Source organism: Rhinopithecus roxellana, chromosome 3, assembly GCF_007565055.1.
Source record: "Rhinopithecus roxellana isolate Shanxi Qingling chromosome 3, ASM756505v1, whole genome shotgun sequence".
NCBI classification, from domain to species: Eukaryota; Metazoa; Chordata; class Mammalia; order Primates; family Cercopithecidae; genus Rhinopithecus; species Rhinopithecus roxellana.
This window is the reverse complement of record NC_044551.1, coordinates 154,610,240-154,638,019: the sequence shown is the minus strand read 5'-3', so window position 1 is coordinate 154,638,019 and position 27,780 is coordinate 154,610,240. Positions and strand designations below refer to the sequence as shown.

At 38.9% G+C, this 27,780-nt stretch overlaps 1 protein-coding gene across 11 annotated transcripts in view; it reads left to right on the top strand.

Moving 5' to 3' along the window:
• FAM13B (family with sequence similarity 13 member B) overlaps positions 1 to 27,780 on the top strand; it is a 91,948-nt gene that overhangs the window by 33,621 nt on the left and 30,547 nt on the right. For 10 of the 11 annotated variants that reach the window (XM_030927610.1, XM_030927606.1, XM_030927604.1 and 7 more), the window contains 3 exons: positions 16,941 to 16,982; positions 17,636 to 17,791; positions 19,847 to 19,979. In XM_030927610.1, coding sequence (XP_030783470.1) covers positions 16,941 to 16,982; positions 17,636 to 17,791; positions 19,847 to 19,979 — 331 coding nt within the window. The remainder of the gene's footprint in view (positions 1 to 16,940; positions 16,983 to 17,635; positions 17,792 to 19,846; positions 19,980 to 27,780) is intronic. The other variant, XM_030927607.1, reaches the window with a different exon arrangement.

The following is a 27,780-nucleotide window of genomic DNA, read 5'->3' as shown; positions in this document are numbered from 1 at the left end:
TATGTTCAGATGTTTAACTATATTCTATCATTCGTTTTTCTTGATATTTTGAGTTGTTTCAGCTGGCTTGTCAGTACTGTACTGCTATTAAAAAAAACCCCACCTTTGTTGTTTGGCCCTTTTTTCCTTCTTCTAAATTATTTGGATAAATTTACTGGAATTGAAGAGTGAACGTTTCTCTGGCTTTTGGTAAATATTTCCAGACTGCTTAAAGGACGTGACCCAGTTTACACTGTCATTAGCAGTATTTTCTTGAGGACCTTACAGCAATAGATTTAAATGGGTGTTTTACATTTTGTTAATTAATTTATTATTATTTTTTGAGACCAGAGTCTCACTCTGTCACCCAGGCTGGAGTGCACTGGCACAATCTCGGCTCACTGCAACCTCTGCCTCCTGGGTTCAAGCGATTCTCATGCCTCAGCTTCCCAAGTAGCTGGGACTATGGACGTGCATCACCATGCCCAGCTAACTTTTGTATTTTAGGAGAGACAGGGTTTCACCATGTTGGCCAGGCTGGTCTCAAACTCCTGGCCTCAAGTGATCTGTTTGCCTCGGCCTCCAAAGTGCTGGGATTACAGGAGTGCGCCACTGTGCCCGGCCTTTAGTTTTGTTAATTTAGAGCTCTGCTCTCCAATAAGGTGGCCACTAGCTCCTTCTGTGTTTTTATTATTATTTAATGATAGGGTCTCTCGCTCTGTCATCCAGTCCGGAGTCCAGTGGCACAATCACAGCTCATGTATAGCTTCTACCTCCTGGGCTCAAGCAATCCTCCTGCCTCAGCCTCCTGTGTAGCTGAGACCACAGGTGCTCACTACCATGCCCAGCTAGTTTTTGTATGTTTTGTAGAGGTGGGGTTTCAGCATGTCGCCCAAGCTGGCCTTGAGCTCCTGGGCTTACAGGTGTGAGCCACTGTGCCTGGCCACTTGTGTGTATTTAAATGTAAACTTAAATGAACTAAAATTAAATACAAATTTTTAATTCCTTCCATATTTGTGCCACCTGCATTTCAAGTGCTCAGTAGCCACACGTGTGGCAAGTGACTGTCATGTTGGACAGTGCAGATATAGAACATTTCTATCATTGCAGAAATTTCTTTTGGACAGTGCTGATTTAGACAAGTGAATTTATTAAGTGTTTTTATTTATATAATTACCAGCAAGGCTAAGTATTGTTTCAAATACATATTACTAATAGCTTCTCTTTGATCATCTGCCTGGTTTTGTAGAGGATCCTCCTTTGCTCCAACACAGTCCCTTTGCTCCAACAGTCATTTTAGAAGGGTTCCTTGGAGATTAAGTGGTTGTCAGGATTTTTTTTTTTTTTTTTTTGAGATGGAGTTTTCGTTCTGTTACCCAGGCTGGAGTGCAGTGGTGGGATCTTGTCTAACTGCATCCTCTACCTCCTGAGTTCAAGCGATTCTCTGGCCTCAGCCTCCCGATTAGCTGGGATTACAGGCCCACACCACCATGCCTGGCTAATTTTTGTATTTTTGGTAGAGACGGGATTTCACCATGTTGGCTAGGCTGGTCTCGAACTCCTGACTTCAGGTGATCTGCCCACCTTGACCTCCCAAAGTGCTGGGATTATAGGCATGAGCCACCATGCCTGGCCAGTTGTTAGGATTCTTTAATTGCAGCTCCTAGAAACAGGTTCTAGTTACAGTATAGAAAAAGCAATTTATTAGTAAGAAGGATTCTAGGCTACAGTCAAATGGAAATGCAAAGATCAGAACATGGGCAGCTCTGGGAAATTTAGAAACACGGAGGCATGGAATAACCTCTTCAGCATATGGCTGTTGCTATGAGAGTTCTGACGGCCTCTGTCTGTCTGTTATTCTGCTCTGGAGCAGACAGCTGTGGGGTGGTGGGGAGAGGGGCTGCCTTAAATTTAGTTACGTGTCTATTCCCATGGCCAGTGTAGAACTGGTCATTGTGATTTATGTGTATCTGAGGACTGTGTGGGATGGAGGGAGGAGCTAGTTTCCCACAGGAAAATAGGGAGATTACCAAAATGTTGGGGTAGGGATATTAGGCAGCAGAAACAGATATGTCTACCATTGTGGTCTTCTAGATTTAGTGATTTTTATGTGTTTCAGTTGGTATCTGTACATTTCCCTTTTATTTTAGTTTTGGCTGATCAAGTACCCATGATTACTTTTGTGGTGGCATCTGTTGCTTCATTATAGTGCTTTTCAGGTAAATAAAACCCTTTACATGTCATCAGAGTAGAGGTACCTGCTGTTTTTTTAGTTAACATTTATTTATTTATGAAAATGTTAATAATTTAACTCTTCTCTTGAAAGTAAAAATATCCACAGTGTGTAGTACCTTCAGACTGTGTTCAGTTTTTATTCTATTTGTTATTAAAGATGCTCATATTAAAATTTTTTATAAATTACCTATTTTTACATTTATTTTAATGGCAATTTATTTTTACGGATATTATTACTGCTTGAGACAGAGGCTCAAGATTGAAGTTGTTTATAGATGTGTCCTCTATGAAATTTAAAGTAAATCAAAATGCATGCCATTTCATAAGTGCCTAATAAGAGATAAGCAAATGAAAAACTGAAGTGCAATGAAGCACACAGCTAGTTACAGGGAACAGGCTGGGCACGGTGGCTCACACCTGTAATCCCAGCACTTTGGGAGGCTGAGGCGGGAGGATTACGAGGTCAGGAGAGCGAGACCATCCTGGCTAATACGGTGAAACCCCGTCTCCACTAAAAATAAAACAAAAAAAATTAGCTGGGTGTGGTGACGGGCACCTGTAGTCCCAGCTACTTGGGAGGCTGAGGCAGGAGAATGGTGTGAACCTGGGAGGCGGAGCTTGCAGTGCGCCACTGCACTCCAGCCTGGCTATAGAGCGAGACTCTGCCTCAAAAAAAAAAAAAAAAAAAAGGAACAGGAGCCTTTCAGAAAGAGCGATTAGGGTTTTTAATATATTTTTAGAGATATTTATTTTTGCATGTCTCTCTGCTAAACAAGGATATCCGTTTATTTTTTGTGTGTTTTCACATGGAGTTTCACTCTGTCGCCCAGGCTGGACTGGAGTGCAGTAGCGTGATCTTGGCTCACTGCAACCTCTGCCTCCTGGGTTCTCGATTCTCCTGCCTCAGTCTCCTGAGTAGCTGGGATTACAGGCGCCCACCACCATGCCTGGCTAATTTTTGTATTTTTAGTAGAGAAGAGGTTTCACCACGTTGGCCAGGCTGGTCTTTTGAACTCCTGACCCCTAGTGATCCACCCATCTCAGCCTTTCAAAGTGTTGGGATAACAGGTGTGAGCCACCGCACCGAGCCCCCATTGAAGTATATTATTTCTAATCCCCAGCAATCCACTTAAGCTTCTTATTCTTGTTTCTTATAAATTATAGAAGTACTTTGCTGAATCTAGCTGATTTCATTAGTATAACATGTCCATTGTTTTAAAAAACTAAGATCATTTATTATTTTTCTCTGAACTCTTCAGAGAGGTAAGAGTGTTTCATTCCTTTGGTTAAATCCCTTTAATGTCTCTCTATTGAAGGAGCCAAAATTCTTAAATGGCCTGTAAGATTCTATATACACAGTCTGCCCCATCCCACCCCTAACTGCTGCACCCTTTTTTCCTTTATCTCTTGCCTGCTGTCTCTTTGCTCATTCTCCTTTGGCCATAACAGAATTCCTTAATTCAGTCATGTTCTATTTGAGCCTTTGCACTGGACTGTTCCTTCTGTCTGGATAGATGTGCCCCTAGATAGCTGCATGGTTCTCTCAGTATGTTCAATTCTTTGCTCAAATGTCACTTTCTCAGTGATAACCTCCTCATTCCCCATTCTTGATCTCCCTTACCCTGTTCTATTTTGTCCGTAACTGTTATAACCATCTAACATACGTTTATTATTGTTATTGTCTATCTTCCAGCACTAGAAAGTAAACCATGAGACAGCAGGATTTTCTTTACTCATGTAATTATAACACTTAGGATAGTGCCTGCTACAGAATAGGCACTCAGTAAAGTATTACATGTTGAATAAATGGAGCTTTAGAAGCAAGATGGAATTTTCTTGAATGTTCAACTTAATATGATTAAAATTACATGTATAGCAAATGTGTCAGTGTTCTGAGACAGAAGAAATATAAAATACATTGTTTGATTATCTACCTTGGATGAAAGGAGGAGAAATTTCCCCAGAATGCATAGGGCCTAGTATATAGTGAGCTCTTAATGAATTTGAAACTGGAGATTGAACTTTTAGTAATTAACAAGTCATCTTTTTGAGTATTCCTATGAAGTAGTTGTAAACATTTATTGGAAATATTAGGTAGCCTGCTTTGTGTTTCTCTTCAGAAGTAGCCTAGGAAAGTATGTTGGAATCCTAAGGGAAATAAACACCGGGGAGATGGTTTAAGTTACCAGTTCTTAAAACTTTTGGTCTCAAACATTAGTACCCTTATAAAAAGTTATTGAGGACTCCAATAAGCTTATGTTAATGTGTACTATACTTGTTGGTATTTACCATGTTAGAAATAAAAACTGAGAATATTTAACTACAGGGAGTATTTCTTTGCCAAGTTGTAGTTTGGAAGGAAGCTTTTTTTTTTTGGAGACAGTGTCTGGCTCTGTCACCCAGGCTGGAGTGCAGTGGCACAATCTTGACTCACTGCAACCTCTGCTTTCAGGGTTCAAGGGATTATCGTGCCTCAGCCACCCAAGTAGCTGGGACTACAGATGTGTGCCACCACACCTGACTAATTTTTGTAATTTTAATAGAGTTGGGTTTCACTATGTTGGCGAGGCTGGTCTCGATCTCCTGGCTTCAAGTAATCTGTCTACTTCAGCCTCCCAAAGTGTTGGGATTGATTATAGGCATAAGCTACCACACCTGGCCTGGATACTTCTGTTTGTAGCTAAAATGTAACTATTTATGACCTCTTGGATTTTTATTAATAAATTCTTTCTCCTTTATTAGTTTTAAGTTAGTGCTTCTCAGATATTTTGGTTATACAATCCCCTTACACACTTAAAAATTATTGGGCACCCTAAAGAACTTTTGTTTCAGTTTGTTATATCTATTGGTGTTTATGATATTAGGAATTAAAACTGAGAAAAAATTATTTAGTTTTTAATTTTTTTGAGATAGGGTCTTGCTGTGTCGCCCAGGCTGGAGTGCAGTGGCATGATCATGGCTCACTACAGATAGGGTCTTGCTGTGTCGCCCAGGCTGGAGTGCAGTGGCATGATCATGGCTCACTACAGATAGGGTCTTGCTGTGTCGCCCAGGCTGGAGTGCAGTGGCATGATCATGGCTCACTACAGCCTTGACCTTTCAGGCTCAAGCAGTCCTCCCACCTCAGCTTGATGAATAACTGGGACTACAGGCATGCAACACCACGCCTGATTAATATTTTTTATTTTTTGTAAATACAAGGTCTCATTATGTTGCGTAGGCCAGTCTCAAGCTCCTGGGCACAAGTGATTCTCCAGCCTTGGTCTCCTTAAAGTGCTAGGATTACTGGGCCTTATTTAGTTTTTTAAAGTAACAATAAACATATCACATGTTAGTGTAATTTTTTTTTTAAATGAAAAGTAATTGTGTTTTCTAATTCCCTAAACTTTTTTAGTGGCAATGTTTTACATTTTTGCAAATCTCTTGAATTTCTATCGTGAAGGATTCTTACATTTTCTTCTGCATTAAATCTGTTGCTGCTATGATCTGGAAGTTTTGGTATTAGGAAGTGGGGCCTTTGGGAGGTTATTAGGCCATGGGGGTGGGGCCCTCATGAATTAGACTAGAACCCTTATAAAAAAGCCTGAGAGAAGACTCCTTACCCCTTTCGCTCAATGGTAACACAGTGAAAAGTCTATCAATGGGTCTTCACCAGACACTCAATCTGCTGCTGCCTTCATCTCGGACTTCTCAGACTCTAGAACTATGAGAAATAAATTTCTGTTGTTTCCTCAGTGTATGGCATTTTGTTACAGTAACCTGAATGGACTAAGACAGAAAATTGGTGCTGTGGAGTGGGTGCTGCTGTAACAAATACCTAAAATATGGAAGTTGCTTTGGAACTAGGTAATGGTTAGAGGCTGGAAGGTCTTGCTCTGTCGCCCAGGATGGAGTGCAGTGGTGTGATCCCAGCTCACTGCAGCCTCCACCTTCTGGGTTCAGGTGATTCTTCTGCCTCAGCCTCCCGAGTAGCTGGGACTACAGGTGCGCGCCACCACACCTGGCTAATTTTTGTATTTTTAGTAGAGATAGAGTTTCACCATGTTGGCCAGGCTGGTCTTGAACTCCTGACCTCGTGATACGTGCACTTCAGCCTCCCAAAGTGCTGGGATTACAGGCATGAGCCACTGTGCCTGGCCAAAAAATTTTTTTTAAATGAGCTGGGCATAGTGTCATGTGCTTGTAGTCCCAGTGACTCAAGAGGCTGAGATGGGAGGATTGCTTGAGCATAGGAGGTCCAGGCTACAGTGAGCCATGATCGCGCCACTGCATTCCAGCCTGGGCAACTAAGTGGGACCTTGTCTCAAAAAAAAAAGACCCTGAAGGCAATTCAGAAATCAGTTACAGGCCTTGAGTGCAAGGGCCTGCGGAGAGGCCCTAAATGCAAAGGAGAGGCCACCAATGATGGGGGACCTTGGGGACCTTGGCAAGATTCCATTATGCCTGGCACCATACTCTTCTGCCACTTTAGGTATGGCTCTGGTGTGATAACAGGCAGCACCATCTCTACCAGAGCACAGAGTGCGTAAGCCATAGGGGTGTGGCTACTTCCACTATTCAAAGGATGGGGCTGCCCCTGTGACCCAGGGAAGAGGACCATGATGGGGATGGGATATGATATATTGGTCATTTGGAAAAGATTGCTTCACTGAGTTCTGTAGATCTTCCAGATGCTGGCACATTTGTTAAAGTTCACATTCTTTAATATCACTATTGATTGCATCAGAAGCATCTTTAAGTATTCAGATGCTTTTGAGCTTATGGAGGAGGATACAGGTTTTCCAGAATTTTGATTTTCGCTTGAAAATTCAAATTTTATATTGTCAGTTTTTCTTAAAGGTAGAGTCTTGGTCGTTTTTGAGAAAATGTCTGCCAGTGTTCAAGTCCTAATAACCATGGTTTAGATTTGAGTCTATCTTCCAAGTAAAAATGGTATTCCTTAATAGAAGTGATTAGTTTAGCTCTCAAACAAGGTAAGCTATGCAGCAGAAGTGCTTTATGAGTACTTCCCATTTATACTGAATATTAAAAAAGAAATGTACTCAAGGAATAAGACGAAATTAATCATTGTTTTCTGTTTGTCTATCATAGACTGGCCCCTTTTTAAAAAATTTCAAGTGGCTGGTAAGGAAGAATGCAGTAGCCACAGTATTACTTGCCTGGACTTACGCTAAGATTACCCCAAGCAGCTTTTTCTACCATTGATTTTGCATCATCATTGTGAAAACTTTAGACAACAATTTTAAGTTTATTTGAGCATTAAAGGATTCATGAATCAGGCAGCAGTCAAAACTAGAGGAGGTTCAGAGTGCTCCACTTTAGCAGCCTGAGCATTGGGGCTTTTATAGGCTAAACGCAGAAGTAAAGAAATAACTTGATTGGGTAGGCGTTTGCCTTATTTGGATATGATACAGTGGAAAGTTCCTAGTTAGAGGTTAGTTGGCGGGTTTTGATTAGTCATCTTACTGTTGACATTGGGTTTCAGTTCACTTATGTAGGAATCCAACGTACTGGAGCCATCTCAGCCTGATGGCCTCCCAATTAAAAATTTTTGAAAATATGCAAATGTCAGCACAGTGAAAAAGGCATACAGTGTGAAGGTACTTCTAACTCTTTCATAGAAAGGGTTTCGAAGACTCTCAGGTTTACAGACTTCTTTTTGAGAACCAGTGGTTTAAATGTTTGTGAGTTGTATCGATTGGTCTGTTGATGCATCTGTTATTTCTGCAGTTGTCATTAGCTATGTTTTGTTAAGATTTAAGCTGTCTTCAGAGTGGAAAAAATGGTGGAGTTTGGGGTGTAAGCAGCCTAGGGTGCATGAAAAAGCAGTTTTGTTTGATCCTGAGGTTCAGTCTTATCCATGAAGTCCATGGAAATCTCAAGATTGTTTCTAAATTGTTGTTTTATATACCCATGTTTATCATTTAGCTATATATATATAGAGAGAGAGAGAGAGAGACGGAGTTTTGCTCTTGTTGTCTAGGCTGGAGTGCAATGGCACGATCTCAGCTCACCGCAACCTCCGACTCCTGGGTTCAAGTGATTCTCCTGCCTCAGCCTCCCAAGTAGCTGGGATTACAGGTGCCTGCCACCATGCCCAGCTAACTTTTTGTAATTTTAGTAGAGACGGAATTTCACCATGTTGGCCAGGCTGGCCTTGAACTCCTGGCCTCGTGATTCACCTGCCTCGGCTTCCCAAAGTGCTGGGATTACAGGTGTGAACCACAGTACCCGGCCTCATTTAGCTTTATATTTAAATGTACAAATTTTAGGGGAATTTTTACCTTTAAAAAATGTGAAGAGAGAAAGGAGAGTTCTAAAAGAGCTTTTACCTTTTCTTCCCTGTGCTTTATAATCTTTTTCCTGTGTTGTTTTGGGGAAGTTTATTTTGACTTGAGGTTTAGGTGATTTTTAATTTATGTTCATGCTTAAGAAACCACAAACCAAAAAACAATTACTTCGTGTTATGAAGTTCATTTAAAGTTGTGCTTCTGATGCCTTCCTAAAACTCAATTTAGAAAGATGAAAAATTGGGCTGGGCACAGTGGCCACTTCATTCTGTGGGTCCCCTATTATTGAGAAAAGGTGCCTTCAGTTGACTAAAGGTGTATGCGAACTGTAGTGGTATCTTTTGTCTTCTCTTTCATCATTAAGTCATATAGTTTGCAAAATATTTCAGTTGACAGATTTTATCAGTTCACATTTTCAGTATCCAGGTTCTACTTAAGTGTAAAAAGGAAGTCATACTTGGGTGGAAGTACCAGAAATGTTGGGCAGTAACAAGTAGCATTTATCCTCTGGGTCATGAGGAAGTTTTATTAGAGTTAAAAAAAGTTTTAAGTGCTAGCACATGATAAATATTGACAGGTTCTCTCCCTCTTTTCCCTCTCCTATAAATGATGCATTTGATAGTTTAATGACTTGTTATATATAACTTATTGACTAACTTTGTAACAGTGAGAAATCTTTTGGTATACTCTTGTCATAGGTATAAAGTACTCCTAAGTTGATGGGGAAAGTAAGGAAAGGATTTTTACTTTTGGTTTTAAAGGAGCATGGGATTATTATTTTTGTTTTGTTTTATATGTTTATTTTTCGAAACCATAGTTTTTTAAATGGTAATTTTGGTATAGTTCTAGCATGACTTATCTAGAAGCTATCCAAGTTTTAGACTTGAAAAATTAACCATAAATGCTTTTCTCAAATTGGATAATTGAACAATAGCACGCTACCTATTTTTCATAGTTTAGTAATTTCATATTTATAATTTATGTCCCTGGATATAGTAGTTTGATTAATGAAAACAGATTGGTTTCTCCACTTATGCTGGATTAGGCTTATATATTTTTGAGAGAAGTCTAGCTGGATTCAAAATTTTGTTTCTCTTTGTCCACCTCCTGAAAAGTTGCAAAGTGAAGAGGAAAAAAAGTGTAGACTCTTGATTGGGTACCTCCTTGTCAGTAGTGACCTCATGTTGCAGTCTGCTTCCGTTTAAACTGCAGAGTGTAGCACAGCTCTACTCTGTGTAGGAGGACTCAGCACTAATAATTGCTCCGCAGTTTTTGTAAGCCCATCACCTTCCTTTACTGTGCTTTTAATGAAGTCTTTACCTGATGTTTTTGTTGGAAGATGCCAGGGTATTCAGAATGGTTTCCAAGGCTCTGTTGCACAGGTAAAGTGATCTTTACTAGAGTTAGTTGAGACTCAACTGTAGTACTTTTATTGAAATACTGTTTGTAGCATTAAATATTTACCATTGGGAAATGAAAATAATAGTGGTTTCTTATTTGGATATAAAATATTAGTGACTGGAATAAGTGGTTGCAAGATTGATCTTATGTTCTCAAGATGATTATGTCATTGTAGGCAGATTTGAAAATAGAGTTAATAGCAGAAGGGATAAAATGTCAGGGAATGACTATAGTCTTCAATGTTATGTTTGACTGATGACTTTACGATATATGTGTCCCCTGTCATTTATTGTTTGTCTTTCTAGTCAAGTGTTCCTTGTCTAGGGGTTTAATGAATACAGTTAGCATTTTTAGGTGGTCTTTATGGCATCTGCCTATAGTACCTATGTAATTTGACCTGAAATTTCTCAGCAATTATTTATCTTATGTCTTTATTTTAGCTGTCACATCCCTGTGATATGTACACATTTTAGCTGCAGATGCATAACTATATTGATAAATCTTTTTTATATCTATTGGTGTGTGTGAGCCCTGGCTTATACATGAGGGCTTTTTACCCACAGGATTTGACTAAAGTATGAAAATAAAGAGTAATTAAAATCTGTGAAATCTGAAAGCTAAGTCAGCCTTTTTGTCCTTCAGAAGCTCAGAGAACAAAGTTGTACAATTCATTTTGTATATAGCCTTGTGGGTGACAACCTGACTCTTAAAGTGCAAAATCTATTTATTTGATTTGTTTACTAAGGCTGGTGGGAGGCTTCTTATTAAAAGGAGCTGTTTATTTGATTGTCCCAGCATATTCTTCAGGACTGAAGAATCTTTACTCTTGCGGTAATAATCGAGCTTGCTGATCACTACTTTTATATATACTTGTAGTTTTCAGTAGCAATTAAAAGAGATAGGAAGCAAAAAAGATCAATTACCTTATGATCTATTCAATTTAAGACCACTGGAACTTTTGCCTCTTTTTGGCTCCTTTGAATAACTGGAAATTTTATTAAACTTTATTCTTTTTGGAGGCTAGATATAGATCTAGGCTAGTGTTTCTCAAACTTACTACTATGGATAAGAATCATCATTGGCATTTGTTAAAAATGTAGACTCTTGGGCCCTACTTTAGAGATTCGGAGTGGGACCTTGGAATCTGCCTTTTTAAAAAGCTTTTTTCTTTGTTTTATTTTATTCTATTTATTTATTTATTTTGAGACAGAGTCTTGCGCTGTCACCCAGGCTGGAGTGCAGTGGCGCGATCTCAGCTCACTGTAACCTCCGCCTCCTGGGTTCAAGCGATTCTCCTGCCTCAGATTCCCAAGTAACTGGGACTACAGGCGTGCGCCACCACACCTAGCTAATTTTTAAATATTTTTTTAGTAGATAAGGGGTTTCACCACATAGGCCTGGCTGCTCTTGAACTCTTGACCTCAAATGATCTGCCCACTTCGGCCTCCCAAAGAGCTGGATTATAGGCATGAGCTACCACGCTCAGCCTCTTTGCTTTATTTAAAAATTAATTTTTTAATTAAAAAAGTAGATGGGGTTTTGCTATGTTGCCCAGGCTGGCCTCAAGTTATCCTCTGCCCTGGCCTCCTGAAGTGTTGGGATTACAGGCATGAGCTGCCATGGCTGGCCTCATTTTGTATTGGAAAATAAATCATAATACAGAAATGGGCATAAAGTAAATATATAGCAACACAAGTTAGAGGCAAATATCCTTGTACCCACACACATCTGTAAATAAACTGTGACACCACCCTAGTAGCTCTCAAAGTCCTGATCCCCTCCCTATGCAGGCGATTACTATGTGGACATTATAGCAATCACTTCCTTGTATGTCTTAGAACTTTATGAAAATGAAATCAGATTGTATGTAAATTCTTTGTCTGGTTTCTTTCACTGAACACTGGTTTTTTTCACTGCGTAAGTTTGAGATTTATCCACGCTGCTGCATGTCACTGTGGCTCATATCATTGTTGTAAAGTATCTTGTATGATTACGCCACAATTATCCATTTTACTGTTGGTGGACAATTCAATTGTTTTTACTTTGTGACTATTATTAATAGTAGTATTATATATGTTCTTATACACATCTTCATGTACATGCAGATGACGACATAACACCTGTCTTCAGTTTTAGTAAGTATTCCCTAATTATTCAAAGTACTTATTCCAGTTTACATCCCTGCTAACAGTATGTGACAGTTGCTTCACATCCTTGCCAACACTGGCGTTAACTTACCTTGTGAGCATATAACAGTATTTCATTGTCACTTTAATAAGACCCCTCCCCTTTTTCATATGTGTTTTGGCTGATTCCTACTTTTGAACTTTAGTGGTTCATTGGAGGGTTTTTTTTTTTTTTTTTTTTTTTTTTTTTGAGACGGAGTCTCGCTCTGTCGCCCAGGCTGGAGCGCAGTGGCCGGATCTCAGCTCACTGCAAGCTCTGCCTCCCAGGTTCACGCCGTTCTCCTGCCTCAGCCTCCCGAGTAGCTGGGACTACAGGTGCCCGCCACCTCGCCTGGCTAGTTTTTTGTATTTTTTAGTAGAGACGGGGTTTCACCATGTTAGCCAGGATGGTCTCAATCTCCTGACCTCGTGATCCACCCGTCTCGGCCTCCCAAAGTGCTGGGATTACAGGCCTGAGCCACCGCGCCCGGCCTTTTTTTTTTTTTTTTGAGACAGAATTTCGCTCTCGTTGCCCAGGCTGGAGTGCAATGGCATGATCTTGACTCACCACAACCTCTTCCTCCCGGGTTCAAGTGATTCCCCTGCTTCAGCCTCCCGAATAGCTGGGATTACAGGCATGTGCCACCATACCCGGCTAATTTTTGTATTTTTGGTAGAGATGGGGTTTCTCCATGTTGGTCAGGCTGGCCTCGAACTCCCAACCTCAGGTGATCTGCCCCCCTCAGCCTCCCAAAGTGCTGGGATTATAGGCATGAGCCACTGTGCCTGGCCTTTTTTTTTTTTTTTTTTTTTAATTTGTCAGGAGACTTAAAAAATATATATTATATTAAAAATAGGTTTTTAAAATTTTATTATTTTTCATTATATAAAAAATAGTTCCTGGCTGAGCATGATGGCTCACACCTGTAATCCTAGCACTTGGGAGGCTGAGGTGGGAGGATCACTTGAGCTCTGGAGTTTGAGACCCGCTGGGGCAAACCCTGCCTCTACAAAAAATACAAAAGTTAGCTGGGCATGTGCATGTAGTCCCACCTACTTGGCCAACTGAAGCAGGAGAATCCCTTGAGACGGGGAGATGGAGGCTGTAGTGAGCTTTGTTTGTGCCACTGCACTCTAGCCTGGGTGACAAAGTGAGACCCTGTCTCAAAAAAAGGTTTCTAATTTTAAATTTATCACTCTTTTCCTTCTGTGGTTAATGCTTTTTGTGTCATGTTTAAGAAATCTTTTCCTAAATAAACATTTCCACATTATCTTCTTACAGCTTTATTATTTTACCTTTCATGTTTAGATCTACAGTCTACCCAGAATTGATTTTCTCTCTCATGTGTGAGGTCAGGGCCGAGTTAACTTTTTCCATATGGATACCAAATTGTATCAGCATTCATGTTTGAAAACACTGCCATTTCCCTGCTTTCTGTATACCACCTTTTGTTCTAAATCAAGTGTATATGATGATTGTTTTTCTTTTCTGTCTGCCTGTTTTTTTTGTGTGGGTACCATACTATTTTATTTACTTTGGCTTTATGGTATTTGGGGTTTGGGATAAAGTACAGATCTCCAACAAAATAACACTGTCACTTCAGCAGATTCTGATACAAGTGGTCCATGGATGACATCCCTGCTCTAGAGATGCTCTAGAGCATCTCCGTAAGAGAGCTCCCAAATTCTGACTTAGTATATTTGCCTTTGTTTATAGTTGTAAAAACACATTATTAAATGGAGCCATTTTGATACATAGTTGCACACATTGTTTATGCTTTCACATATAAAAACAATTTCTGGTATTATTTTGTAATCTTAATGAGCACCAATGATTTCACAACGGTCCATTGTATGTATCCTGGTCCATTTTATATATTCATTTGCTGATATTTCTTTCTTATAATTCTGCAAATATAGTAAAATGTTAATTATAGACTCTAAATGTTGGGGCTGTAGGTGTTCTTACACAGTTTATTTTCACTTTTCTGTATTTTTGAGAATTTTTATAAATTGGAAAAATGGTACAGAGAATACTTTATGGTATAAAATCCATCCCTCCCCTTTTGTATCTACGATGGATTGTGGTAGATTTGATAAACCCTTTTTGATAGAGTCTCAGACTTTCTGAGTCAAAGTGCATACACATTTTTAGAGCTCTTTGAAATGCATAACTAAATAGATTTCTGTAAGAAATTTTTACTCAACCTTCCCACTAGCAACATGCATGTCAGTTTCATAGCCTTTATCAATATTGACATCAGCAGAAATATAAATTTTATTCTAATCCTTGTTTTTTTTTTTTTGAGATGGGGGTCTTGCTATGTTGCTCAGGCTGGCCTCGAACTCCTGGGCTCAAGTGATCCTCCTGACTCAGCCTCCTGAGTAGCTGGGACTTGAGGCATGAGCCATTGGCACTTGACTCTATAATCCTTATTTTAAACTTGTGTATCTAGTTAGGTTGATTATTTTTCTTTTTGGTTCTTTATGAAATATCTTGTATCCATTTACCTACTAGCATTTTATTGATAATCTAATCTGACAAAAAAGGGTGAGAAAATTCCTCTGGGAAAATGAGCAGAAGGGCAAATCTGAGAAAGAACAGAGAAGATATAAGCCCTACCAAGAATTAAAACATATAAAGCTTTAGTAACAGACTAATGAAGTAAGTAGTTGGGAATTAGAGAGCTTCTTCAGAATTTGGTATAAGATAAAGCAAAAGCTCACCAGAGATCACAAATTAAATGGTTAAGAGTGTTAAATTTATAGTTCCCCACACCGTTTAATATGCCACATTGTCAGTGGTTTATAATTAGATATTAAAAATAAAATGAATATTTTTCAATGGGCAAGGAATCATCTAAGTTTAGTAGAGATTGCAAATATTACCAAGGAAAATAAAACAGATTGCACCACATAAAGATTTAATTTTTATAATTTAATAGCAGCTGATAACCGAAATGTAAAAATATAAGCAATAGTTTATTAGAGCAAAATATCAGAAAAAGATCTAATATCCTAGTTGAAGTTAAGACTCTTTAGGGAAGGCCTTATTTATCTTTTTACTTTCTGTTTTTTTTCTACAGAAGTCAATAAGTATTTAACTTTTAGCTCACAGGAAACTACTAGAAATAAACTGATGATGGCTACACTCTTCTTTGTGCCATGTTTTGGGGTTTTTCTCCCCAGCTCTTTTGGATTTCAGAAATGAACTTCCAAAAAACTTTAGTTGTTTTATTTTTCTTTCTTTTTTTTGAGACAGGATGTCTTTCTGTCACCTAGGCAGGAGTGCAGTGGCACAATCACAGCTCACTGCAACTTCCCTGGGCCCAAGTGATCCTCCTGCCTCAGCCTCCCAAGTAGCTAGGACTACAGACATGTGCCATCATCATGCCTGGCTGATTTTTAAAATTTTGTAGAGATGGGATCTCGCTATGTTGCCCAGGCCGGTCTTGAACTCCTGGTTTCAAGTGAACCTCCAGCTTTGGTCTCCCAAAGTGCTGGGATTACAGGCATGAGCTACCACACCTAGCCAGAAAAATCTTTAAGTATGAATATTGGTAAACACTTCCCTGGAGACGGTCAGCATGAAGGCCTTTAGAACTAAAAATAATTCATTGGAAACTAGCATGATACTGGCAGTTAACAAAAATATTTTTATACATAGGAGGGGTTATGTGTGTCAGACCAAGAGGGCTTACTGTTGTCTGATAAAGCATTTGTTCACTTTGCTACTGAGAGACATGAAGATTGCTCAGTGAATGAATGGTAAATGATACTCATTTGGTTTCCTGCAGTGGATCCTGACAATACTAACTTGATATCGTTTGTTCTGCATGTTGGTTAGAGATTGTATTGCCACATTTTGGAGGATCTTCCTAAAACTAATTTCCATTTAAAAAATGACGAGGTAGCTACAGATGTGGTGTTCAGGTCAAGAAGGCAGGGTCACTCCTCCCTATGGCTAAGTATTGACTGTGATAATGTGCTTAGGCACACAATGCCATTTAAACATACCTTATCTTTTATCTGATAAATGATCTTTTAAAAATTACGTATATTCACGAACAGCTAATACTATGGCTAAGTATTGACTGTGATAATGTGCTTAGGCACACAATGCCATTTAGACATAACCTTATCTTTTATCTGATAAATGATCTTTTAAAAATTACCTATATTCATGAACAGCTAATACTGTTCACTTAAATCCAGTACAACTAATTTTCCCTCCAGTTTTGGAAATCGATCAGTTTTTCTCCAACTGAGCACCAGAGAAAGTAGTTGTCCCACTCTCACCACCACAAGTATATATATTTGGGGGTCTTTTTGTGTGAAAAATAGTTTATTTAGAAAATTAGATTCATCTTCTGTGAGAGGTGCTCATGCTGTGGTGTGTGTATTTTTGTTTTTAGTCACTTTTCTGTTGTAGAAGACAGTAGAGCATCTTTGTTAATAGCAGGGTCTTTGGGGTACCCAACCCAGGGCCGTATGCATTTGGCCAAGTTAATTAACATCTTTGAGCTTCACTTTTGTGGAAAGGGGGAAATAATTGTAACTCCTTGGGTACTGAAAATTGTTAAATGAGAGATAAATGCGTGTAATGCTCCTAGCTCATAATGAATTCTAACTTTTAAATTTTGATCTTGTTAGTGATATGTTTTTCCAAATTTATTTTCTTTGGTTAATATTTGAAAGCTTTACCAACCAGATTTAGAAAATATTTCCAACTTGATATGTAACCAAGAATACAACACTTAGTGTGTGCTCTCCTGGTTGTGTCAAGGTAGTGCAAATGTGGCAGATTCAGCACATTTTGTAATACTGAGTATTGAACGTTTTTATAGCTAATTTCTTTCTTTGATTACAGCACCCATATATCTCCCATCAGCATCCTACCAGCGTCTACAGAGTAAGTAGTGTATTTATAGAAGACATTTTTAAGATTTTAAGATACTACTAAGCTGTAGAAATGAAAATAATGTATTTATTGTGCTGACTTTAGAGGAAAGACTGTACACAGGCAGTAAACTAGTTTTTTATGTACTGTGATAGGAACAAATGAAGAAAAAACCCATTGCATTAATATACAAAATAAAGATGAACTTTCTTCAGATGATTTTTTTGAATCCTCTGAAATAATTGAAAAATGTTCATAGAATATGTTTTAAAAAAGTAGACTTTACATAAAAAGTGTGAGCAATACTCATAGTTTCTTTCATTTAGCTGTTAGTAGATTATTTTGCTTTATAAGAATAGCTTTGAAAAGCCTTAATGAGTGGTTTTCTGATAGTGAGAAGTGAATTATAGGGACAACTGATCATTCCCATCCCAGTAATAATAGTGACATTATGGTTGATTTGTATATGATTGTTTGGGTAAATTTTACTTTTAAAACTTAAACCAGTATCATGTATTCCTTTTATGTATTTCTTTTTATACTTCGGTTTACCCATTTAAGTACCATAATAGTTTTACTGGTCATAGATTTTAGCATTTATGTCTGTGTCACCAGATACCCAGTTAGAGTGACTGCTTCTTACTAAAATGTATTATGTTTTGTAGTATTTTAGAAAGAACAATTAGAGCAGCTGTGGAACAGCACCTTTTTGATCTGCAGAGCAGCATAGATCATGATCTTAAGAATTTACAACAGCAAAGTGTGGTGTGTAATAACGAAGCAGAAAGTATTCATTGTGATGGGGAAGGATCTAATAACCAGTAAGAAATATTTTATTGTTGTTTATTAAATGTTATAAAATTGTTTTATCTTAAAACTAATTCTGCTTAAATAACAGGATCTCATCGTTCTTGGAGATTTCTGAAAGTCATTGTGAAAAGTGACTTTGTATATATACTTGTATATACATCCATAATTAACACTGAATATCTCATAACTTTTTTCATAATATATGTTTATTAAGTTCAACACAGGTTTTTTTTTTTTTCTTCCCTGAACATCGAATGAAGTAACAAGCTTACCTTTAGGAATTATGTTGTATGAAAAATAACTTTAAAAAATTAGACTCTGCAAGAGTGTGATCTAGACAGACAGTTATAAGGCAGCAGATTGATATCACTGTTGTGCATATAATCATTGAGTGAAATGGTGGGCAGAATCATCCTTTCTATTTAAATAGTTATCCCTTGCCACCAGCCTCTCCCCTCCTTACGCTTTTGTTAGGTTAGCTCTTAATACAGGTTGAGCATCTCTAATCGAAAAATCCAAAATCTGACATGCTCCCAAATCCAAAGCTTTGAGCACTGACATGATACTCAGAAGAAATGCTCATTTGAGCATTTTCGATTTTGGATTTTCAGATTAGGAATGCCAGTCTGGCACCTCTCCTTGGGATGTTGTGAGGGACTTTGTTGTTATGCTCTCTGAAAATTTTCATAAGCAAATGAATGGCTTTTAAAATAATTTATGAGCCAGTTGCTAACTGGCAATATTCCAAAATCTGAAAACAAACAAAAACCAAATCTGAAACACTTCTGGTCCCAAGCATTTCCGACAAGGAATACTCAACCTGTATTTAAATATGTATTAGTTAAAAGTACTTGTAATGCGTGATGTTGCTCCACTCTTCATCTGACCTGTTACCTTTAAATGAAGGAAAGCCTCTCTTTGTTTTCTGTTACTTTAGTCCTGTACTTCAGGATACCTGTGTGCCTCCCTCAGAGACCATGGTGTAGTGATTTCATGTTTTTCATATATCAGTTTTTTGCGGGGGGACAGATGAGAAAGATGTACCCAAATCTAGAAGATTTGTAGGAAGGTAAAGGAAAAAAAAGATTATTGGCGAGTGATTTTTTTTTTTAAAGATAGTTTTTAAAAGGGCTAACTAGAATAGCTATCAAATATAAAATGTAAATTGATGTGAATACCAGTGGTGGAAATGTTTATTTTTGGAATACCATATAGTACAATTGCAAGCACCATGGATAGCACTGCCAGCCAGTGCAGCTGTATTTGATGGCCTTGGTTTGTGTACTTTGAAGGCATGATTAGAATGTATACAACTGGGAAAAGGCAGGAGAGGGAAAGAGAGGAAAAATAGAAAAATTGAAAAAGAAAAAAAAGCATGTATACAACTGGATCTATTGGGAGTGTTTGGGCAGCATATGAAGGAAAAAATCAGTATCTAAAAGTTAGAAATAATGGAAAAATGTTTCAAAGGATGTAAGCAGATTTCTTGGAGTTTGTCCTTAGCTTAGCTAGGGATTCTGCAAACCTGTACCCATTACTCAGATGATAGTCTTATTTTCACCACTGGGGAACACATGTTCTATTGAGGGTAGTGATATCATCTTTGGAAACAAAAACTGTAGCAGTGTTTTGGATATTCTAAACTGTGTAAGATGACAACTCTGCAGTAGGAAGCTATTTCTGTTTTACTTGATAAGGTGTTGGACTTGTACTGGACTAGTACTTGACTTGTATTTGATCAGGACAGATGTGTCATTATTATGTGAGAGTGTGCATTTACAAGGGAAATGATTATTTTGGAACATAAATTATTTTAAAAGCCATTTATTCGCTTATGAACATTTTTAGAGGGGATAACAAGGTCCCTCACAACATCCCAAGGAGACAAAAATGTAGCAGATTTAATAATCTGATTTAGCAAGACAAAAGTATGGATTTTTGTGAAAAGTTCACATTTTCTTTAACAAGTAAAAGTTTCAGATCATTATTTATATTTACTTATTTTAAAGTAAACACATTACACACTCAACATTTGGCCTGATCTAATTTTTAAACTTCATCCCTAGGGTTGGTATTGCTGATGATATTATTAATGCCAGTGAAAGTAACAGAGACTGTTCAGAACCTGTGGCTAGCACTAATTTAGACAATGAAATTATGCAGCAAGATTGTGTATTTGAGAATGAAGAAAATAACCAGGTAAGGAATGTCAAAAATATGTGTTAGATATACAACTTTGATTGCTTCATGTGTTTCTTTGATGCCAGAAGTTATAGTTCAGTATTTTGCTGATACACTTAATTGTCTCAATTATAAATCCCCAAGAATATACATTCTCTCAGAGTTTAGGAAACATCACTGGGTAGAGAAGTATAAAACAACTTATTGACTGGGTGTCACTGGCGGCTCACGCCTGTAATCCCAGCACTTTGGGAGGCCAAGGCTGGCAGATCACAAGGTCAGGAGATCGAGACCATCCTGGCTAACACGGTGAAACCCCATCTCTACTAAAAATACAAAAAAATTAGCGGGGCGTGGTGGTAGGCTACCCGGGAGGCTGAGGCAGGAGAAAGGTGTGAACCCGGGAGGCAGTTTGCCGTGAGCCAAGATTGTGCCATTCATTGCACTCTAGCCTGGGTGACAGAGTGAGACTCCATCTCAAAAAAAAAAAAAAAAAAAAAAAAAAAAAAAAAAAAAAAAAAACCTAAAAAAAAGTTTCAACTTATTTTAAATGATTTTCCTAGAAAGAAATTATGATGTCCGTTGAGGTAGCTAGGTGGTATTATGGTTGACTTTTGTTATTTTTAAGACAGCTTCTGTATTTCTTAGGAGTTTTGCCGAAGAACATGGTATAGGGGAGAATATATAATATTCTTATACAGTTCTTAGGATGGGATAGACCTCTGCAACAAAATACTGGTTAACAAGAGAAAAACAAGTTTTAAGACATGTATCCCTTATATACACATGGGAGATACTCGGGGGAAGTGAGTAAATCTCTCCAAGGTGGCTTAAATACCATCATGTCCTGAAACAGAGGTAAAAAGGGTGTTGGGGAGACCTAGTTGTAATGAGATGACCAGGAAAATCACTGTAAGCAAAGTTAAACTTTGCCCTGAAGATTGATAGTTTTTAGTGATTTAAAGTCATATTTCTTTTGCTCGTACAGAGAGGAGATACCCGTAGAAATGGAGATTTCTACTACAGATGAAAATTCCTTTTATATAAGGGTGACTTCTCTGTATTATCCTGTGTTTGCTATTTCTGAAAATAATAAACTAAAAATAATCCTTATGCCAAAGAGTAATAATTTGGTGTGGCATGTTCTGAATCCCCACTGTTGGCATCCTTTCTTGATTAGCAAAAACCCAGGAACATTGTTGTAATAATGACTAAATTATTGTCACTGTCACATTTGTTAGTGTTAACTTTTTTTTTTTAATATAATTGCCATTAAATGTAAAAAGCAGCATCTTTCTAAGACACTCAAAATGTAATTTTGATACTACTTTTAAAAATAAGATGCTAAATTAATAGATAAGGTGGGTTTCCTCAGTATATTTTCATTCTAAACCATACACTAAAGTAGGGCTCAAGAGGAATTTAGAGTAAGAAGAGTTAGCTTTTGTATTCTGCCTTTGTTCAGTATCACTGGGTTATCAATTTCTGCCTGTCTACCTAGTCATTCCCATCAGTTTTAAACATTTATACTGTTATTTCTTCCAAGTTCAGAAAAATCCCTCTCTTGACTCTCCCCATCCCATTCTAGCTACATACACCCTGATTTCTCTGCTTCACTTTATAAATAGAATTGCTGGAAGAATTGTCTGTGTCTCTTTTCTTTAACTCTTTTCCTCCAATTCTCTCCTAAATTCACTGCAGCTATCCTTTCCTCTGACCATTCATTCCTCTGAAATAGCTTTTGCAAGTCACCAGTGATGTCTGTTGAATGTTTTATTTGACCTAATAGCAAAGTTTGATTCAATTAATTACTCCCACTACTTTGATATACTTTTTTCACTTGGCATTCAGGATAGCTCACTCTTTTTTTTTTTTTTTTTTGCCCTACACTGGCTGTTCTCTCATTCCCCTCTGCTGATTGCTCTTCCTCTTCTGAATCTCTTAAATTTGGAATGGCCCAGGGCCCATTTCTCAGATTGCTTATTTTTATTCACTTCCTCAGTAATCTTGTTTAGCCTAATGGCTCTAACTAACATCTATATGCTACTGATTCCCAAATTTGTATCTCCAGTCCAGACATGTTTTGGAATTTTAGATTGCTGTATCCAACTAGGCACCCAACATTTCCGCTGGTGTATCTTTACCAAGCATCTGTTGAGTAAGAAAGATTTCTTTCCTTACCCGTTATTAGGTTCATAGCTGAGGCACCTGTAACAGAAGACATTAACAAGAGAAAAGCGTACACATTTATTTAATGTAAGTTTTACATGACATGAACACCTTCAGAAATCAAGACCCAAAGAAACAGACACACCTGTGTATTTTAATGCTTTGATTTGATGAAAAGTGGACAGTGGTGTGGATGAATAATTAGACAAAGAGGATGATAAATGAAGGGCGGCTGATTAACCAAGGCCTTGTTTGTTGAGATTCTTTTCTGTGTCCCTGTGTGTTCAGGGATAAGGGCATTCCTTTCGTCCAGGTATAGGGTAGATACTTCTGGAATGAAGGGGTTTTTTTGTTTGTTTGTTTTGAGATGCAGTTTTGCTCTTCTTGCCCAGGCTGCAGCAGTGGCGCAATCTCAGCTCACCGCAACCTCTGCCTCTCGTGTACAAGCAATTCTCCTGTCTCAGCCTCCCGAGTAGCTGGGATTACAGGTGCCTGCCACCATGCCAGGCTAATTTTTTGTATTTTTAGTTGAGACAGAGTTTCACTATGTTGGCCAGGCTGGTCTCGAGCTCCTGACCTCAGGTGACCTGCCTGCCGTGGCCTCCCAAAATGCTAGGATTACAGGCGTGAGCCACCACGCCCCGTCAAAGGTTTTATGACTTACTTCAGAAGAGAAGTCTGACCACTTTTTACTGTTTCTGTTGCCACCCTGCAGGTCCAAACTGCCATCATGTCACCTGGATTAATATTGCCTCCTAATTGATCTCATCTTTGTTTCTTGATGGTGTGTTCTCAACACAGAACCCCAATGATCCTTTTAAGAGGAAAATTAGATAATGATACTTCTCTTCCTAAAACCTTCCAGTGCCATCTAGGTATCAAAATACAGCTATAGGCACTATGGAATATTGGCTGTGATAGTCAGGATTGAGACAGCTAAATCTTAAGTCCTGTCTGGATTGCTTATTTGTGGGTATCTCCTTAGCTTACATTCTTACCTAGTCTTGCAGATACTTCCTCAATTTTGCCAAATCTCCTCATCACTCTCTGTTTATGGCAGGCCCTCCCACTTACCTACCCACTCTAGTCTCTGAACTTTTTGTCCTTTTTCCCTGCTTCCCTTTCCTCCCCACTTTTTTTTCCCCCGAGATGGGGTCTTGCTTTGTTGCCCAGGCTGGAGTGCGGTGGCATAGTCTCGGCACAGTACAGCCTCTGTCCCCTGGGTTCAAGCCATGCCTCAGCCTCCCAGGTAGCTGGGATTACAGGCATGTGCCACCAAGCCAGGCTAATTTTTGTATTTTTAGTAGAGATGGGGTTTCACGTGTTGGCCAGGCTGGTCTTGATCTCCTGACCTCAAGTGATCTGCATGCCAGAATAGCACATAGTAAGCTAGTAAGCAACTCGGTAAATAATTTGTTGAATGAAATTGGTGTATCAGGCTGGGCGCAGTGGCTTACACCTGTAATCCTAGCACTTTGGGAGGCTGAGGCAGGTGGATTGCTTGAGCCCCAGGAGTTCAAGACCAGCCTGGGCAACATGGCACAACCCCCTCTCTATAAAAAATAAAAATTAACCAGGCATGGTGGCTCACGCCTGTAATCCCAGCACTTTGGGAGGCCGAGGTGGGCGGATCACCTGAGGTCAGGAGTTTGAGACCAGCCTGGCCAACATGGTGAAACCTCATCTCTACCAAAAAATACAAAAATTAGCTGGGTGTGGTGGCACATGCCTGTAGTCACAGCTACTTGGGAGGCTGAGGCAGGAGAATTTCTTGAACTTGGGAAGAGGGGTTGCAGTTAGCTGAGATTATGCCACTGCACTCCAGCCTGGGTGAAAGAGTAAGACCCTGTCTCAAAAAAAAAAAAAAAAGTCTGAACTGTGAGCCCTAGGGAAGGAAGGAAAAATAGAGAAAATTCCAAAAGTGAAAATGATTAAATTTAGGTGCAAACTTGGGTAAGAAATACAGACACTAAGAGACTGGAAAAGAGGTCAGTGTTGCAGAACTGGAATATCAAGGTGGTTTATATGAAGCAGATGTATGAAGCAGATGTTTAGGTCTTGAGCTGTGGCTGGTGGTGGGGGCTCATTTTGTCTGTGAGTGAATGCAGTGACTTGAATAAGAGAATAAATGGGGATTGAAGAAACCTTAGGGGAACCTCTGTATTCTAGCACTTTGGAGGAAAAAAAAGCAGCCATGACCATAGCAGTTGGGAATGTCAAAGAGGATGGGATTTTTTCCTGAGTCTGAAAGTTGGTCAAAATAGAGAGGTAAAAGGAGGAGAAAGGTGGTGGGAGGCAAAGGTACAAAAATAAGAAGAGTAAGTTTAATTTTATTTGCTTGCTAGGGTGGTTAAAAGTCTAATGAAATGGCTTTTTTTTTCTTTGCCTTTGCTGTTGAACAAAAAATTTAAGAATACCTAGGAACAATACATTTAATGCTGGTGAGGGTAAGTTAAGATAAGTGGTCTCAAATAGACATGGGAAGTATAAATTGCTGTAAACTTCCTGGAAAACACATTAACAGTAAGAACAAAAGACCTTAAACCTTTGATCCAGAAATTTCAAAATCCAAGACTGTGTCCTAAGGAAATACATACAAATCAGGGGTGTATGCAAAGATTTTGCTACTAGAATTCTTATTGGGGGTTTATTTACAGGAAAAAAAAAAAATGGGAAACACAAAAAGTCCTAAATGGAAAGTGATTAGATAAATCATGGTATATCCATATACTAGGATATTGTTGAGTCATTTAAAATTATTTTAAAGGTCCAAGTAATAGTTGTGAGGTAAAGTTATTTAGAAGAAGAAGAAGAAAAAAAAAAAAAAACCAAGTGTAGATTACTAAAGCTAATGCAGTCCCAATATCTTTGTGTGCATGCACTGCATGTGTGTGTGACACATAGTCAAAAGGCCAAGTCAGAATATTCACAGTGGCCTTCTGGCTGATAGATTATGGATGATTTTACTTTTCTTCATATGTTCTTATATTTAGGTTTCCAACAGTTTCTCTGATTTATAATTAAATAATTTAAGCAAAAAATTCCAATTAAAATTTATTGGATATAGTGATAGAAATTATTGGTAGAGAAAGGAGCTTTGGTAGATAGAGGATTTCATGGTTGAGAAGCTGCGGTGTGTGGAATGCCTTTTGGACAAGTTTTGTTTTGAAATTAAAAGGAAAGAGAAGGCCGGGAGTGGTGGCTCACGCCTGTAATCCCAGCACTTTGGGAGGCCGAGGCGGGCGGATCACGAAGTCAGGAGATGGAGACCATCCTGGCTAACATAGTGAAACCCCGTCTCTACTAAGAGTACAAAAAATTAGCCAGGCGTGGTGGCAGGCGCCTATAGTCCCAGCTACTTAGGAGGCTGAGGCAGGAGAATGGCGTGAACCCAGGAGATCATGCCACCGCACTCCAGTCTGGGCAAGAGAGCAAGACTCTGTCTCAAAAAAAAAAAGGAAAGAGAAGAGTTGAGCAGTCTGGTTGTGGAAGAGATTTCCTCCCCACCCCCCGATTCTGCTTTCTTGATACAGGATGGAGATTTGAGCATGTCAGTAGGAATCAGTCACTAGATAGGGAGAGACTGAAAAACGTCAGAAAGAAAAAAAAAATCCAGGGTAGTTAGGGGAACACTGCATAGAGGGAATTGGGAGTGAGAAGTGGAAGGAAGGCGATTCAACGTGCAAATTGAGTGACTATTCCTATATAGGAAAAGCTACTTTTAATCTTCAGTAAAAGGGGATATATAGAATATTTTTTAAGTGAGAGGTGTTTTGGGGACTTAATTCAGATGACTTTGACCATTTTAAAATGAAATGCATTTGCAGAGGGTGAGGAGTCAGGAATTGGGTTTGGATCTGAAGAAATAGGTAAAGTTTTGCAAGAGTCTCTGTGGAGAGAAATCAGATAGAATTGAGTCACCAGATATTTGAGAACCAATGGAGGTCTAGCTGAAGTTTGATGACATGAATTTGTAGTGAGCCAACTAGGAAGGTATGTTAAGTGACACATTTTCTTGTAGCATCTGCTGTCTGGAGGACAGAAAGCTGGTCATAAACTAGACCACATTGGTAAAGGCATTGACAAATTAGCTTTGAAATAATTAGCCAGGGTACAGAGTACATGTTGGGTGGATTAGAAATTTAGAATGAAGTCTTCTGCCGGGCGCGGTGGCTCAAGCCTGTAATCCCAGCACTTTGGGAGGCTGAGGTGGGCGGATCACGAGGTCAGGAGATCGAGACCATCCTGGCTAACATGGTGAAACCCCGTCTCTACTAAAAAATACAAAAAAAAAATTAGCCAGGCGAGGTGGTGGGCGCCTGTAGTCCCAGCTACTCGGGAGGCTGAGGCAGGAGAATGGCGTAAACCCGGGAGACAGAGCTTGCAGTGAGCTGAGATCCAGCCACTGAGCTCCAGCCTGGGCGACAGAGCGAGACTCCGTCTCAAAAAAAAAAAAAAAAAAATAGAATGAAGTTTTCAAGTGGTGACAGTAAGGCGAAGAAGTTGCAGAAGAGGGGAATATTAGTTGGACAGGATGTACGAGTTTCAAGTGTATTATGGCGTGGCATGATTCAAGTGGCTTTGGTAGAAAGTAACTTGTGTCTAGGAAAGTGTAAAGGTAAATAGAGTAGGAGTCAGCAAACCTTTTGTGTAAAGGCCCAGACGGTAAATATTTTAGGCATTGTGGGTATATAGTCTCTGCAACAACTACTTAACTCTGCTATTATAGCATGAAAACAGTCAGAAAAAACCGTAAGAAATGAGCATGGCTGTGTTCCAATAAAATTTAATTTATGGACACTAAAATTGAATTTCTTGTCATTTTCACTTCACAGAATATCATTATTCTTTTGATTCTCCCTCCTACCCCCAATCGTTTAAAACGTAGAAACCCTTCTTAGCCGGAAGACCATGCAAAAACTGGCAACAGGTTGGATTTGTCTAGTATGCTGTAGTTTGCTAACCCCTAGGCTAGAATATTATTGTAAGGAGATCAAGATTTTAGATATAAAAGATAATGTTGGAGATTTTTTTTCTCTGAAATTGACTTGCCAGTATAAGGAAACCAAATTGCTTTTTAACATTTCAAAGCTGATCACATAAACTTAGGAGTACTAAGTGGTACATAAACCACAATTCCACAATGTATTGGTTAGCCAGGCTGAAATTAATCCTAAGGAATCTTTTTTTTTTTTTTTTGGAGACAGAGTCTTACTGTGTCGCCCAGGCTAAAGTGCAGTGGCCACGATCTCGGCTCGCTGCAACCTCTACCTCCTGGGTTCAAGAGTCTCATGCCTCAGCCTCCCAAGTAGCTGGGATTACAAGTGTGTGCCACCACACCTAGCTAATTTCTGTACTTTTTTTTCTAGTAGAAACTTATATTGTGACATCCTTTTACTTTTACTTTTTTTTTTTTTGAGACAGAGTCTCGCTCTCTCGCCCAGGTTGGAGTGCAATGGCGTGATCTCGGCTCACTGCAACCTCTGCCTCCCGGGTTCAAGTGATTCTCCTGCCTCAGCCTCCCGAGTAGCTGGGATTATTGGCACACGCCACCACCCCCGGCTAATTTTTGCATTTTTAGTAGAGACGGGTTTCACCATGTTGATCAGGCTGGTCTTGAGCTCCTGACTTTGTGATCCGCCCACCTCAG